The sequence below is a fragment of the Solanum stenotomum genome, chromosome 3, assembly GCF_019186545.1.
Source record: "Solanum stenotomum isolate F172 chromosome 3, ASM1918654v1, whole genome shotgun sequence".
NCBI classification, from domain to species: Eukaryota; Viridiplantae; Streptophyta; class Magnoliopsida; order Solanales; family Solanaceae; genus Solanum; species Solanum stenotomum.
The window spans coordinates 56,260,352-56,276,676 of record NC_064284.1 but is presented as its reverse complement, the minus strand read 5'-3'; the positions used below and the strand labels follow the sequence as shown (position 1 = coordinate 56,276,676).

The 16,325-nt window shown below is 31.7% G+C and overlaps 1 protein-coding gene, 1 non-coding gene and 1 pseudogene across 2 annotated transcripts; 1 reads left to right on the top strand and 2 right to left on the bottom strand.

Moving 5' to 3' along the window:
* Nucleotides 1-356: 356 nt before the first annotated feature.
* Nucleotides 357-10,518, top strand: LOC125859537 (uncharacterized). Its single transcript, XM_049539305.1, has 4 exons — nucleotides 357-580; nucleotides 687-740; nucleotides 1,658-1,801; nucleotides 10,265-10,518. Exons 1-4 carry the CDS (start codon nucleotides 512-514, stop codon nucleotides 10,376-10,378), a joined length of 381 nt encoding a protein of 126 aa, XP_049395262.1. The 5' UTR covers nucleotides 357-511; the 3' UTR covers nucleotides 10,379-10,518.
* Nucleotides 10,519-10,953: 435 nt separating this feature from the next.
* TRNAR-ACG (transfer RNA arginine (anticodon ACG)) lies at nucleotides 10,954-11,026 on the bottom strand. The gene has a single exon. It is a non-coding gene; the product is annotated as a tRNA-Arg (tRNA).
* Nucleotides 11,027-15,686: 4,660 nt separating this feature from the next.
* The window catches only part of LOC125858620 (uncharacterized), a 17,670-nt pseudogene continuing 17,031 nt past the window's right edge, over nucleotides 15,687-16,325 (bottom strand).

Here is a 16,325-nt window from a genome sequence, read left to right as displayed (position 1 = left end):
GGAAATTACTCATATGTGTATTTAGGGAGGGCAATAGGGCGGTGCAGTGTAGGTGTAAGGCTATGCGGAGCGAGGCGGACGGGTCCAAGCCTAAATTTTTTAAAATTATGAGGGTGTAGAATGGAGCGGGTTCCCTCCCATATTTGTCAACGAAGCTTTAGATGGTGCCACATTATTATTTTTTTACTTTTTAAAGGTTAGGATTTAATTTGAGTTTATTTTCAATTATTGATTAAACCTCTATTAATGGTAAAAACTTAAAAGGAAAAAAGTTAAAATCTGCTAAAATTATATTTTATCAATTTTGCTAACTAATGGCCTAATAAAATAATTTTAAATCTGTCCTGTATTGATTACTAAAATTCGCAGTCGAGTTTGTGGGTTTGACAAAATCTGGAGAGCATCGCCGGCACCAGCCCTATCTGAATTCGAGAGAAGGAAAAGGAATTGTAAAGAAAGAAATTTGGTGATTGTTGATTTTTGTTGTAGGGTTTGGCGCGCGGAGTGAGTTATGGGATCGGATGAAGGAATGAGTTGTTCAACTTCCATTCCTATCGATTCCTCCAACCTTGGTTTTAAGGTTCGCTTCTTTCTCTCCTTTTATGTGAAACACAATATCAGTTGCGTATTTTGTTTTTGTTGGTGTTTAACTCATACATACTTACCTGGCTCATGACTCGTTGCAGTTGTTAAAAAAACATGGCTGGAGAGAAGGAACTGGACTTGGCATTGCTGAACAGGTACCCTTTTCCTTGCCTTCCTGTTTAAAAACTTTGACCTATTCTGTTGTTTAAGTTCCATGTCTATACAAGGCTTTTGCAATTCCATTGTTTCTTCAGATTGCCTTCTCTTTTTATTAACTGAAACACCTGTTCTGTGACTGAATCTGATCAGATGGTTAAACGTGGAAGATGAATTTTTTCTTGTGCATTTAAAATGGGGATTGGTTTGATTTCCTTTGTTAAATTCATACTCTCTTAGGGGTCCTTTGGTATAATGGTGGGATATCCTATGGGATTAGCTATCCCACCTTCTATATGAGATGGCTAATCCCACCATTTTAGTGTAAAAGTGGACCACAGACGAAGTGGTAGCCCTATTTCCCTAATTCAAGTCGGGATTTGCTTCTGATGTGCTGGTGCACAGCCGACCCACCACTCTCTAGGTTGACCTGTATGCTTTCCAAAATCAACCCTCTTGAAAGATTGTTCTTCCATATACCTGCTTGGAAACTCAAATAGGGTCGAGCTCGTCACACCAGGCTTGCTTTGTGCGGGGTTACATCTCCGGTGTGGTTTGGGAGCTATTGCATAGGAGCGGGGTTTTTACCCTGTGCGCATCCAAAGGGTAGCAACTGCGGATTACTCTTGTTATCAAAAAAAAAAAAGGGAATAAATCTTTATTTCCTTCCTCTTTTTTCATGTACTTGATAGTGGGTCTATGTTGATGCATAGTGTGGTAAATGCATCAGTGTTTCATTATTCCCATGCACCGACCATCTTCCCCTAAGAAAAGAAATTTGACAGGCATTGCCTATATTATGGCCTGGTCATTCATTTTTTCTATAAAACATGGTGTAGGTAATATATCTGTATTTGGAATCTTCAGTTGCATAATGTTGCAATGAATGTTTTTGATCTGTTTGTGGCCTCAACAGGGCAGATTGGAACCTGTGCCAGCTTATATCAAGAAAAATAAGAGAGGATTGGGAGCAGAGAGGCCAAAGAAGGCAGCAGTGCACCCAAAAAGTCCCGGACATTTTTCTGACAGGAAGATCTTAAAGGATGGGGACAAAGAGAGTGTAAGTTTCCATTCCTCTGAATGCATAATTTAGCATTTGTTTCAAATTGATGCTATTAAAGCTATTTGCTCTTTATGTTTGGAAGCTTTAGTAGACGTATGACATGTATTTACAAGTTCTAAACACAAATACTTATACCTATGATCCTCTCAATCTCTTCAGCAATGGGGATAGATACCGTTGGCAAGTGTGATAAAAGGTGCTTGATGTTTGTTAGTGCAACAATTTTGTACTTCTTTAAAGGAGCTGTGTTTTTGGGGAGGGAAGGTGATGTAGGAAAGGGTTTATTAGCCTACAATAGGGCTTGGGAACTAGTAAAGGTCATTTGGCTGAAATAGAGATGATCTAATGTCTGGCTTTGCCATAAAGTTGATTGTTGTAGAAAATAGTTTTAAAACCCCACCTAGATTTCTTGGTATTGGCTCTTCGTGGTGTGGTTATGTAAAGCACCAAATAAGAAGTTCGCCTAACAGAAGCATGGAGCACTACTATTCTGGACTCATTAACATGAGATGCTATAATGAACCTGTAGATTTTCACAGAGCTTATCTTTTCATTGATGAGAAAACAGATTCTGTAGCCCTTATATTTCTTCTTTTTGATTGCCGGAAAATTCCCTAGTGCCAGTATTGCACTGTTTGGAACTCATATCATTGGAGGCTTTTTTGACCAGGCTAGAATATAATTTTAGCAGAATCCACTTTTACTGTTGATATGAATATTGATTTTTTTTCTCCATTTATATCACTGTCTCCTTTGCCCTAGTCCATGTGAGCAAGTAAGAAATAAATGTTGTGGAAACTTAGGGGTCAATTAGTTTGTGAACAATCTTATGTTGTGATTTCAATGCGGAGATTTATTATCCTTTGATTATCTAGTACTTATGATTTGTTTTGAACATTGCATGAAAATAGGATGTGTGATGTATAATCTAACACATGCTTTATTTTAAACTATGTAAGTTTTTTGGATAATTCATTTAATTTTGACCTTTGAGAAAGCTATCTGCATTGCGGGTAGTTGAACCTACCTAAGATGGGGCTGACTTTGACGAGTGCCCTCTCTTTCACCGGAGTGATGGGCACATGCTTCTCAATATTGATTTGTGTGGAATTAGCAGATGACCGAGCGATCAAAGACGCTAACGGGATAGTTAAAGGAAAGGACTTTGGCAAAAGATCAAGTTTGATATTTTATCATAAATAGCTAATTCTTGGATTATTATCCCACATTAGGTGTGGCATGAAATAATACCAAGATTTCGATATAAAAACACTAGTATAACTTTTACCTGAATAAAAAAATGTAACCAAACAAAGAACAGAATAGTATCACATTTCGTAACGGGGATAGATTTAATTACATACAATGTATGTTTCTTATTCCCTAGTCCTTTTGAAAGTGTGAAGCGCTAAGTGACAAGGGTTTGATTCGTATAGAGTGTGAAGCGAAGTGCTCGATTCATTGAAGTTTATGGCAAAATAAACCTTGCACAGAAAAGTAAACAACTAAATTATAAAGGACTCAACAAAATAAATATATAGAGATAAATCTTTCAATTTTAAAACTACAAAGTTGATAGCAAAAAATCTGATCAAAGACGAGTAAAATCAAAACCAGAACACAAATGAATCAACATCATATTGTTTATCATCTTGTTCTTCCACCTCAACTTCATCAATTAGGGATCGAGTGGTAGCTACTTCTTTTGCCTTATGGCTTGAAGTACTCCCCCCTTAAACCATAAAGGGGCCGTTTGGTTACTGGTTAGAGTTATGCAGGTATTAGTTATGTAGAAATAAGTTAGGTAGGTATTAGTTATGTAGGAAAAAGTAATGCAGGTATAAAGTAGGAATACGTTATGCAGGTATTAGTTATGCAAATATTAATTATGTAGGTATTAGTTATGTAGGAATAAAAATACATGAATTATTTCTTATTGAAAGTTTGATTTGTTATAAATTTATTATATACATGACCCATCAAGTAATTATAATCTGGTTTAGTATATAAAATTATAGGAATTGATATTTGATTAAATATTTTTTTTTTCTAATCTTGAATCACGTTAAATACACAAATTAAAAAAAAAAGTGAATTAAAGAATCCAGTACCTTATAAAAACCGGAGAAATTATTGATAATGTAGAGAATTAAGTATTGTCAAAGAGAAAGGAGAAAACAACTGAAGCAGGCAGTGATTGCTGCTTCCTAAAATGCCACTTTGTGAATTATTGTAAGAATACTTTTTATTATTTAAAGATATAAATAAATATTTTAAATTATAATTATAATTGCTTATTAATTTGTAAATATTATATCCATAATTCAACTACAGATAACTATTACTCATTTATATATTACTGGGTCCCTACGTAATTTGTCCCTAAACCAAGCTATCCTTATGGAAAAAAAGAAGGGGTAAATAAGGATTTTTGTTATTTTAATCTATGTATAACTAATATCCACATAACTTATTCCATCTTCTACCCTGCATAAAATTATACATAGATTTCCTCATAAGTTATGAAGTATTAATCATGAGGAATCACTAAAACACAACCAAAAACATTGTATAGCTTTTATACAACATTTGAAACCTACCAATCAAACATTGTATAAAATTAATATATGAATAACTTTTATTCTATTTACAAACCAAACATGGTATAAAACTAATACATGAATAACCAAAGTTATTCATATATTCACTTGAGTCTCAAAGGCATATCCTGAACTATGCCAGGAGAATTACTGAAGCCCTAAAAAGTTGGGAGGAGGCAAGAGTGAGCTAAAGATAGAACTAGATGGAGAATTATCCCTGCTTCAATCTGGTGGGCAAACTGGAAAGAGAGAAATTCTAGGTGTTTTGAGAGCATACAAAATAGTATGCAGAAAGTTAAACTCAATTGCATTTTGTTGTTATGTTTTTGGTTCAATCAATTATACTCAAATGAAACTATCTCTATAGTTGAAGTTTTAGACTCAATTTAGATTTAGAACAGTGGAGTTTTGGAGTTCATCTGTATATAAGGTTTAGTACTACCCATGTACTATTGTGTTATAATACAAAGTTACCAAGTTTCAAAAAAAAAAAAAACTCATTATAGGGATAGGTTTGTATTATTAGAGTTCCTTGTGTAAATATGATTTTCAGTACAACCTGTATACTGTTCTACAGAAATAGAAACAATTGCCATTTTTTAAAAAAAGCATGAACCCTAAGATGTTCTTCTCTCATCTTTGCTTACTTAAGCTTTAAAATGCTCTCAGACGCATTCCTTGAGAACTCTCTCTTTCCTACTTCCTAGGAGGGATTCATCCCTTTTTCGGTGTTCTTAGCCGGAAAAACCTTCTTTTGTCTGTGAGCCACCATATTCTATGGTACCTCCAAGCCCCTTTTCTTCTTTCTTTCTTTTCTTGACAGCCCAAGACATTTCAATGCTGTATTTAAATCCTTCGACATTAGCGGACAGTGGGTAGGGTCACATGGTACGAATGGGTAGAGAGAAGCCGAAACATGATGAGAAGATCAGTAATGAGCACGAAGGTCATGAAATGGATCTGCAACATACTCAAAGAAGCTTCTAAAGGTGAGAAAATGACGATAAGGAGATGGAAGAACAAGGATAAATTATCAGATATTTTTTTGCTCTAGGAAAGTTAATGGACACTGTAGATACATGAACATTCTATCACTTCATGGGCTAGAAGATCAGTAATCATTATCCCAGAACTAGCCTTAAGTGCAGGGTGGAATGAGATAGCATTTAGATAGGAAGGTTCATACGATGCTCCAACCATGAATTGTTGTTAGAACAACCCAAACTTGTTACGAAAGATCTCTCTAATGTTAACGTCGCAGGGGAGAGTAAATGGCATTCTGACATCTTCCGTGTTTCATTAGTTTCATCCAGCAAAGGAGACATTAATGTCACAGTGCCTCGTAGAACCAAAGACACTGTCCTTTTCAAGAGATGCATTGTTGCATCCTTCCCTGAGGGAGAAACAGAGAGTCCGACAATCTCACATATCAAAAGGTGATACGCAATTACATGGAATACAACTTTTGGGGTCAACATTAACGAAACGGATAATAGTATGCTCCTTTTCAAATTTTCGAACCGGAATATGGCAGAGCTAATTATGCATAGGGAATGGAGATGGAAGAAGAGCAAAATTAGGCTACTTTGTGGAACCCAATAATCGGATGCTCCCCTTTCGATAAAAAATCTAGTAGCACTTGGATTAAAGCCATGGGTGTGCTGTTACATCTATGGTCTCAAGGTTCAAAGAGATTGGAAATGTTTGCGGTGGTTGGGTCTCAACTGAAGAAGAGACAAATCTAAAGAATCATCTCAAGTGGGTGTGAATCCAGATTGCAGGAGATGGTGGGGACTGTCCGAATGAGATATCAATACAAAGAGACGAAATCAAAATCACAATCCCAATATCGGTGGAGAAAGGGTTTGATTTCAAAGATTGTCACCAGAGATGGATGATGACACAGTTGGAACATCAAATTGACCTAGCAAAGATTGTAGTGAAGGGGTTTTCCTTGAAAGTTTACTGAACATCAAATTAATATATTGAGATGCAAATGAAGTCCAATAGATGTGTGGGTACTCCCTTCTTTGATAGCACCAAAGGCTCATTTCATTTCTTCTTTAATAATCAAGAAAAGGAATCATTATTTTATCATATCAAAGATGTCATGAGTTTCGTAATCAACAACTACAAGTCATGAGAGATATTTAAATAATATGGTCCCTCACACAATTAGCACAAGGATTTATATAAGAATAAAACATTTTTCTCAAGCTTAAGATTTTGTCTTTTAGGGGATGTCATCATTTTGGGTCAACCATGGAACGAACCATGCAAGCTTGTCCTGCAAGCGTATGGAATCTGATTTAATACATGTTCGAAGGCATAGAGTAGTCTGAAAACTCGTAAGATAATTTAGAGCTTGACGTACCTCAAAGACGCTCTAAGAAAACTAAGTGTTGTACCGATCTTCCCAATTATACTAAAACAACTCATATTTATCAACATCTTTTTTTTGAAACTGATAATTTTTTTTTTGAAACTGCATATGTATCAACATCTTATATCCAATCTATTTGACTTATTTGGTCTTTAGTACTTGACATTGAGCCTAAAGTTGCCAAAATCCCACATTTTCATTTGGGATTGGTCCTTGAATTCCAACTTCAATTTGTTGAACATTAGGATTATTGAGTCCATTAGAATCCTGGCAAACATAAACCAATATAATTGGTGTTAACCCATCACCATTAATCATCATCTTCCCACAAAAAGTCCCCTTTCAAGACCCATTTCTAGAGCTCATCGAATAGCTAGCTCAAATTTCAATTTTATTCCATAGCTATGTTCGACAACTTCATTAGAACACAATTATATAAAAATGGGCCTAACCCATTGGTGGCCACCTAAAGCTGGCATCAATTTTAACTTAGACACCTTATCTAGGCTTTGTTCATTTTAGACACTCATGTCATGCCCAATTGTGTCATTTTGATACTTTTTCGACAATCTGCCAAATTTGTAAGGTGTGTGTAACACACTCGCTGATGTTGTGTCAAAGTGACAAATTAAATAAAGACATGTGGCATATACCGGGAAAATAATTATTAAATGATGAATTTTGAGTAGGAAAAAAACTACCAATGATGACTCATTGACATGTGGCATTTCTTTAACTAAATAATTAAAAAAAAACACTTTTAATAAAAAGAAAATTATACGCACACCTCCTCCCCAAATTGTCTTCTCCACTACCCCACGCCAACCCCCACCTCAAACCCCAACCCCTCTCTCTCACCCAGATTTTCTTCTCCACCCACCACCACCCCCGACCCTCTTCCACCCAAATGTGTCAAAAGAAGAAGCTTTTTTTTGTTTGTTTTTGTTACTTTGTGAATGTTGTGAGATAAGAACGTCTTTCTTCTAATAGATTGATGTTTGAATGCTTGATTTGGTGAATATGGTAATGCATTTGCTTGACCTTTTTCGGGGATTTTCTTTTTTTCCTTTTTTGCTGGATTTCTAGGTCAATGCAAATAAAAAATTGTTGCATTAGTACATAAATATGGAGTCCCAATCTTTCTACTAAAAATTATATAGCTTATCTATTTGATTTGGACTTTTTCCGTGATTATGATGTGAGAAGGCATACAAATGGATTGGAACGCTAAGATTGTTTGTTGTGAATGTAGGATTTGATGATTGAAAATATGATTTCTTGCCATTTCTGAGTGTTTTTTTCTTCTTAAAATTTATGTTGATTTTTCTCAAATTATTTTGAGGAGGAAGAAGGACAACAAAATAAGTGAAAGTATTTAAGCTTAAAATTTATGGGCGCTAGAATTCACTTTTTGTTTGTGGCATTGTCAAATTTATTTCACCATGAAAAGAGTTTAAGCTTGGAAAATGGTAGCCAAAAAATGGGGAAGAAGAAGAACAAAAAAAAAAATTGGTAAAATGAGGCTCTCACGCGCATCCAGTGAGTGTATCACACTTGCTATGCCATCTCAGCAGAAAGTGTCAAATTGACATAGTGGGGCATGACATGAGGTGTCTAAAATGAACGAAACTTAGTTAAGGTGTCTAAGTGAAAATTAGTGCCAATTTTAGGTGGCCACCGATGGGTTTGGCCTATAAAAATGTAGTAGTAGAGTTTCCTCTTTTGCCAACCCTTAAAATTCAATACTTTACGTTGAAATTGTTATAATTGCAATTTTTTGAAAATCTAGAAATTCACATTCATTTGATTTTAATACTTTATTTTGAATCAAGTAACATTTTGTATTCAAGCCAGTACTCATGTAGTACTGAAAAACCATATTTACAAGAGTGAGATTAGATACAAAGTATGCCAAAAATTGATCAAACCTAAATCGTATGTAGCACATCTAGGATTGATTCTGTATACCAAGAGTACAATTTAGTACACCAAAAGCAAAATAACAAAACAATTTAGCTTAATCTTTTGGTGCACCTATCCTCAAAACATCTATCATTAATTTCTTTCCAAATTGTCCATACATGAGGGGATGATCCTCCATCTCTCTTTGTCCCTAGCTCCAGCTCCAGCTTCCTCCCAGCTAAAAAGAGTGTTAGCAATCTTGCTTAGCACTGCCCATGCGATGCTCCTAAGAAGCATCTTGAGCATAGTTGTGTTATAGCTTGTATTTAAATTACAAATATCGATTATATCTTACCTTAGTTAATGAGGTTGAACATTGGGTTGAAGGGTTCTTGAAACTCTCAAGACTTGAGCAAATATTTGGGAACGGGAAAAAAGTTCCCATCGAAGGTTTGTATATATAGAAAAGTTACCGGTTAAAAGAAAAATTGTTTGTATATATAGAACTAGTCAGGGGGGTGAAGCCACAACCCCTATTGCTCAAGCAATACGGTCAAGAACTAAAGCTTCTTTACTTTCGACCATGATTGGAGCGGCAAAACTTTTTCCTCTAGCGTTGGCCTGCACGAGTATGCTGTCCAAAGGCCCCCAAAGAGGGTTCCTTGTAGCGATGGCTTGAACGAGTACTCCTTCATCGAATTGTGCATACAAAGATTGAGGGTTTGGATCAAGTGAGTGCTTTCATTGAGATTGAAGGAAAACTGAGCACTGATAACTAATTTGTCTGGATTACTAGACCATTTGGAATTTGACTTCTCTAGAAGTGGAATCAGGGAGGAAGTTGAGGATAGAAAACTCTTAAATTTAGTAAGTTTATGTTGTCAAGGTTAACGAAAATCTGTTTCACTGAATGGAATACAATAGAAGTATGTCAAATAAAAATGGATATTTTAGCCCCACACCATGCAAAGCGAAGCCCGGTATTTAAGTGGAGAAGGTTGGAGGGGCGAACCCATTATCCACCGAGTTTAGAATGCTGTGATTGGTTCAAAGGGCGGGCCACAAACGGATTTCTCCGGATATTTTACCAAAGAATACATCTTTTCTCTATTGCTTTCACCACTCTGAAGAGGGAGTAGATCTGAACCTACTCAGTTAAGTTTGATGATGTGCGAATTAATTAATTTGCCAACTATGTCATGCAAAACGGGTAAAATCTGGAAATTTAAATTAGCTAATTTCTTCATAGTTGAATCTGCTATCCTTTCTGTATTTATGGTTTGGCATTATCTTTTCTTTAATACTCAAGTTAGCATTGTAAAAAAATAATAATTTCGAAGCAGTATTTTGTCGATTAGATAATTTGAAGGATGAAATATGGATATAAGTATTTTGGAGGTGTAGAATTCATATTCGAATTGGTGCTGGTATGTCTTTGTTTTAGGTCTGACTCCATTGCGAGTGTTTATGTTGATGGATGTCCTCTTTGTGTATTAGTTTTTGCACTGAATTTGTGCCCTTTTATTTATTTTTGCGTATTAAAGAGCTGATGATGGTACACTTTGTGATTTACAGAAAACAAAGGGGATGTCTAAAAAGATGAAGAAAGTAGTGGAGTTTGAGAAGCGCATGCAAGAGAGAGAATTTGAGCGAGCATTCTTTAGGGAATTCTGGCCAGATAATGTTTAGTTTGCCTATAGATTGGATGGGTGTTCGTTTCAACACATATCCAACTTTCTGATATTTGTAATTATTTTCAAGTCTACTTGTTAGGCAAAATGTAACAGTATTTTTACCTCCCATATTAACCAATTCCATTGGCTTAGACATCTTTTAGACAATCTTCATTTTTTAATCTTTTTGTACAATTATTGAGTATGTGTATTTTTATCTTCAAAATCAAATCTGCAGTAGTAACAGCCAAGTTATCTTACTAATTAAATAGTTGGAAAAATTAGACAAAATGTTCATTAAGTCAAAATTCCTTAATACAATTATCACTTATTTAACAAACACAAATTATTATTCATACAAGTGTTAAATGGATGCACGCATCTTCCTGGATAATTGGATTTGGATTAACCATTAGAATGCAATTCACTGCTAAACAAAACTTTGGTGAATTAAACAACAAAAAACCATGGCTAATATTATTTAGCGACAGACTAACAATGAATTAACAAAATATTGACCTATTTAGGTGGATTAAAGATGAATTGTGTAACTAATTTCATAATGTTAGTTAGTGTGGCAAAAATAATATTCGACTCCGCTGGGGATCGAACCCAGAATCTCTGGTTTCGTAGACCAGCGCCTTATCCATTGGGCCACGGAGTCATTGTTGACATGAATAGTGCAACTTGCCTATTACTTTCAAGGGATAAAAAAACATTTTTCAAAACTCATGTTTCATTAGTTAAAATATTTTCTCCCTTTTTTAAATTCCTTTCATTCACCTACATGTTATCTATCTATATATTATTTTTATATAATAAAGGAGAGTAGTTTGCAATGTGGTTAAGCCAAGTACGGGCATCTCCAAACATAAATTTCTCTATTTTTTCAGACAACCAGCTCCAACCCAATTCTCTATTTTACTCTCTAAAAAAAAAAATCTTTTTCTCTCTCCTCAATATTATATTATTATTTCTATTTCATTTTTATTTTCTTATTTCATAATATATATCATTTAAAAAAAAAATAATTACCCTATAATCTATATAATCTTCGTGTGATATAAATTTTATTCTTTTCAAAATTTTCATTAAATATAAAATTATATTTTATTCTAAATTTCTAAATAAAATAAAGTCCAACAAATATTATGTATAATACATACTAACAATCAATTCAAATAAAAGTGAAATCATAGATGAAATACAATTACATAATAAATAATGCATTATCGTAAAATTTAATTTTAAATTTTACATAAATACTCGACTTTCAAGACTGTTATGTTGCTCCCATAATGCTCTATTAATGCATTACGGAGTTCAAAATGAGTAATTTTTTGTTCATATTTTTTTATGTGTAGCTAAAAATTGTTTAAATCAACAATTTCATCTTGTATCTAATTATTTCGTGTACTAATTTACTTCCCCTATTCCATTTGAACATTTGCAAAAAGTATTTTCATGCTCATTAAAAAAGTGTAGTTTAATAATTTATCACTATAACATAAAAGTAAATTGTTTGAATTATCTTGTAGATTTTGTGTATTCTTCATAGTGAAAAATAATTATAATTTAAAATTAAATACTTAAAGTGACAATTTTAAAAAAAAATTGAAAAAATTGTTAATTCGGAATGAAAATAGTATACTTATCAATAATATTTTTTTTTAGATGTTATATTACTTAGAAAATAATTCAACAATTAAAGACTTAATTAATAGTCTCATATAATATTGAAATTACATATTTAAAGTGACAATTTTTTTAAAAATAAATTAGAAAATTATTAATTCGGAAATAGTAACTTGTCAATAATATGTATTTAGATGTTATATTATATTAAAAAATTAATTACAAATAATAAAAAACTTAATGAATGATACAATAGAAATAATACTAAAATAATCAAAAAGTGAAATAAAGAGGTGAATAGTAGTTCTCCAAATTTGGAGAACTACTATTCACCTCTCTATAAATAGAGGATAGAGAGTAATATAGAGGGGGTTGGAGAGCCCATTCTCTATTTTACTTTCTAAATATAGAGAATAGAGAGTAAAATAGAGGTGGGTTGGAGATGATCAAGCTATTGAAAAGCTACTTGACAATTTTAGGAAAAGGATAATAAATGTTGTAATAAAAATATTAAAAGTAATTGAATTAGAAAATACATTAAGCTTTTGAAATAATTTTTTTAATCGTCTTTAAAATAGAAACTCACACGTAGTAGAACTCTAAATTAACTTTTACTATTTCATAAAATTATCTTTTTTCGGATGTTATAAAATATATTTGATTTATTAATTTAAAAGATAAATATACAATATTATTATTATTATTATTATTATTAATAATAATAATAATAACAACAACAACAATAATAATAATAATAATAATAATAATAATAATAATAATAATAACAATAACAACAATAATAATAAGAACAATAATAATAATATTAACAATAGTAATAATAATAACAACAAGAACAAGAACAACAACAACAACAACAACAACAACAACAACAACAAGAACAAGAACAACAACAAGAACAACAACAACAACAAGAACAAGAACAAGAACAACAAGAACAACAACAACAACAAGAACAACAACAACAACAACAACAAGAACAACAACAACAAGAACAACAACAACAAGAACAACAAGAACAACAACAACAACAACAACAACAACAACAAGAACAACAAGAACAACAACAAGAACAACAACAACAAGAACAACAAGAACAACAACAACAACAACAACAACAACAACATTAATAACAATAATAACAATAATAACAATAATAATAACAATAAATTTCATAATTTAAAATTATATAATAAATCTATTTTTAGATTTAAAATCTTTGAATTTTGATGACCGTATCAAATATACAAATACTTAGCACTAGTTTTAATTTATATTTGAGTTTTATGTTTACAATCGATATTAAATTGTTATATTCTTCTAAAAATATGAAGAAGAAAAAAAGTTAGTTTTCTCATGTTTTTTTTTTTCAAAAATAGAGTAGTTATCTTAAACCTTTTTAGAAAAATAACTTTTTTTCTTAATTTTAAATCCTATCCATTTGTAAAGGTTAAATTATATCAGAGTTTTCTTATATAATATATTTCATTTTATCATTTGTATAACTAAATTTATCAATTCTAATTTTACTTTATAAAAAGAATCTTTTATTATAAAAATGCAAGTAGATAAACTGTCAATCAATATTTTATTTATATTTTATAGTCAAATGAATTATAATTTAAAATAAATAGTCATCCAATGTCTCTATTTATATTTTGTAGTAATACAAAGTTATTATTTTAAATAAAATATGATAGATAAGTCTAATCAATGAAAAAATTATGAATAAAAGAAAAAAAATTTAGAAATAAATTAAATTCCAGAAATAAGAATAATTCATTTTTATTTGTACTAAATTAAAAAGAAATAATAAATAGTGATATTAGGTAAAGTGACAAGCTATTAAAAAGTTGCATAATAAAGAAATGTTATAATTACTGATAATAATAAAATTAGTAAAGAAGTTATAAATTATAATGAAATAAATTTAAAGGGCACGCCTTAGATGAGAAAGTGCTTTTTAATTATAACGAACAAAGTCTTAAATTAAATATATAACATAACTAAAATCTCAATAAATAAAGAATTCAATGAACATTAATATATAAAATATAAAATAACTTAAATTTAAACACAACATTTTATATATTAAAATAAAAGATAAAAAAACTCAATTGCTTATTACGAGTAACACACCCATATAAAAATATTCAAAGTCAAACTAGCAAAAGTAAAAAATGTTGTAGAAAGATATGTATGAAGAGTCAGGGGAGGGGGGAGAGATAATATTTTAAAAATATAATGAAGTAATTAGATAATACACATATTATTATCCATAAATTTTAAATTGAAGAGATGTGAACAACAAAATAGATTTGTTTTATATTAACAAGAAGAACATTTGACAATTATGTATTAAGTCAAGTGATAAGCTAATAAAAATCAATATTAACAATTTAAAACATGATTCATTAGCTCTATTCATATAGATTTGATTATGAGGGATTGAGGGTGGGGTGAGGTGAGCATGGGGTGGGAAGAGAGGAAGTATATTTCATTGAGGAACAATATAAAAGTAAAAAAATGGAGTCTGCTGAAAATTTTCGCCTTCCACGACAATCCTCGCCTTTCACGGCATATTGAAAACAAATAGTTGAACTTCTTTTTTCTAAAGTAATATCATTTAACATGTCCAAACAAGACATTTCAATCTTAAATGCTCAGAAGTAATATTTTAATATTATATGCGCACACGCGGGTACGTATACTAGTTAGTTTTTTAGAAAACAAAAGTTTCTTTTAATTATTTTTTTATCCACACGTTATTATCCACATGAAATTAATATTTTTTGAAAAAAAATGATATAAATATACAACTTAAGATATCATAATCTTTGAAATTTTTCATCATTTAAAAAAAATTATAAAATCCCTTTTCGCCTTTGTTGAAACAACAGCTTGTGTTGAAAAACAAGTTATGTAGTAAATGTGTAGATTTTAATTTGTTTTTTTAGTTCCATAACAAGAAAAAGGGCAAGTCTTTTTCAACTCCATAGCTTTTATTTTACTGCAAAGACAAAATGGGAAATTGAATAAAAAATAGAATGGAAAAACTATAATTAAGTTATAAATATGATGTGTTGCCCTTTAAGGCAGAACCCATTTGTAAAGGTGCACACACCTTAACACCTACACTAAAGCTCCAATTAACCCATTTGTTATGTCTTGTGAAATGAAGTTGTAGTATCCTAGGTTACATACTTGGACCAACAACAACAAAAACGTACATAAATGAGGTTTGGAGAGCTTTGAGTGTACACAGACTTTATGTAAAGACCAAGGAAGAATGCTATCCTTTATGTAAGTCTAATAATGGACTTGAATGCAAGTACCACTAATATAATGTTTCATCAAAGAGACAAGTGTTAAAAACACCCTTGAACTTGGCGCAATATTATTATTTTCGTCCCCGAATTATTGACAGCTTTAAAAGCACCCCTTTATTGCAGGGAAGTTTCCAGGGAATAATCTCTTATGACTACTCACAAATTGAATAGATGAAAATAACTTTTTTCATAACTCTAACGCGCATGTAAAAATGAAAATCTCTTGTAAAACGAACATAAAACTAAAACAAATTTATAAAGAATTACAAACCAAATCTCCCAAAAGTCTTCATGTGGTTTTAGCGTAAATTAGAAAAAATAAATAATAAAACCGAACGCAAGAATGGGAAAAGTCCTCAGAATACAATAAGAGAGAATCACAATTTGATTTTTATTGCTGTTTTGAGGAATTAATTTATAAGACAGTTCCAAATTATTCCAAAACAAAGAGAAATTAAACTCTATAATAAGCTGAAGGGGAGTAATTGTAAGGATCACCAAATACTGCAACATTGCCTGGCCGTGAAAATACAATCTACAAACATAAAAACAACATTCTTTTAAATGAAGTAGTTCACATAATTCAACGTGATATTAGAGCAGATCGAGAGGAGGTTAAGGGTGTGTTTGGTATGAAGGAAAATGTTTTCCTGGAAAACAAGTTGATTTTTGACTTATTTTCTCATGTTTGGTTGGTGAGTAGAAAATATTTTTCGGAAAAAATTTTTAGTGTTTGATTTTTGAATGATTTTTTTTTTTTGAGAAATATCTTTTATTTTTACTAGGGTAGAAAATAATTTTTGAAATTGAAAATATATTTTAAAAACAAACTTAAATTTTTTTGGGGGTGGGGTGCGGGGGGTGGGTTGAGGGTAGGGGTGAAAAATTGAATTTTTGAAGTTGAAAATATTTTTTAAAAACAAACTTAAATTTTTTTTTGGGGATTGGGGGTGGTAGGGCGTGGGTGGGGTGGGAGACTGG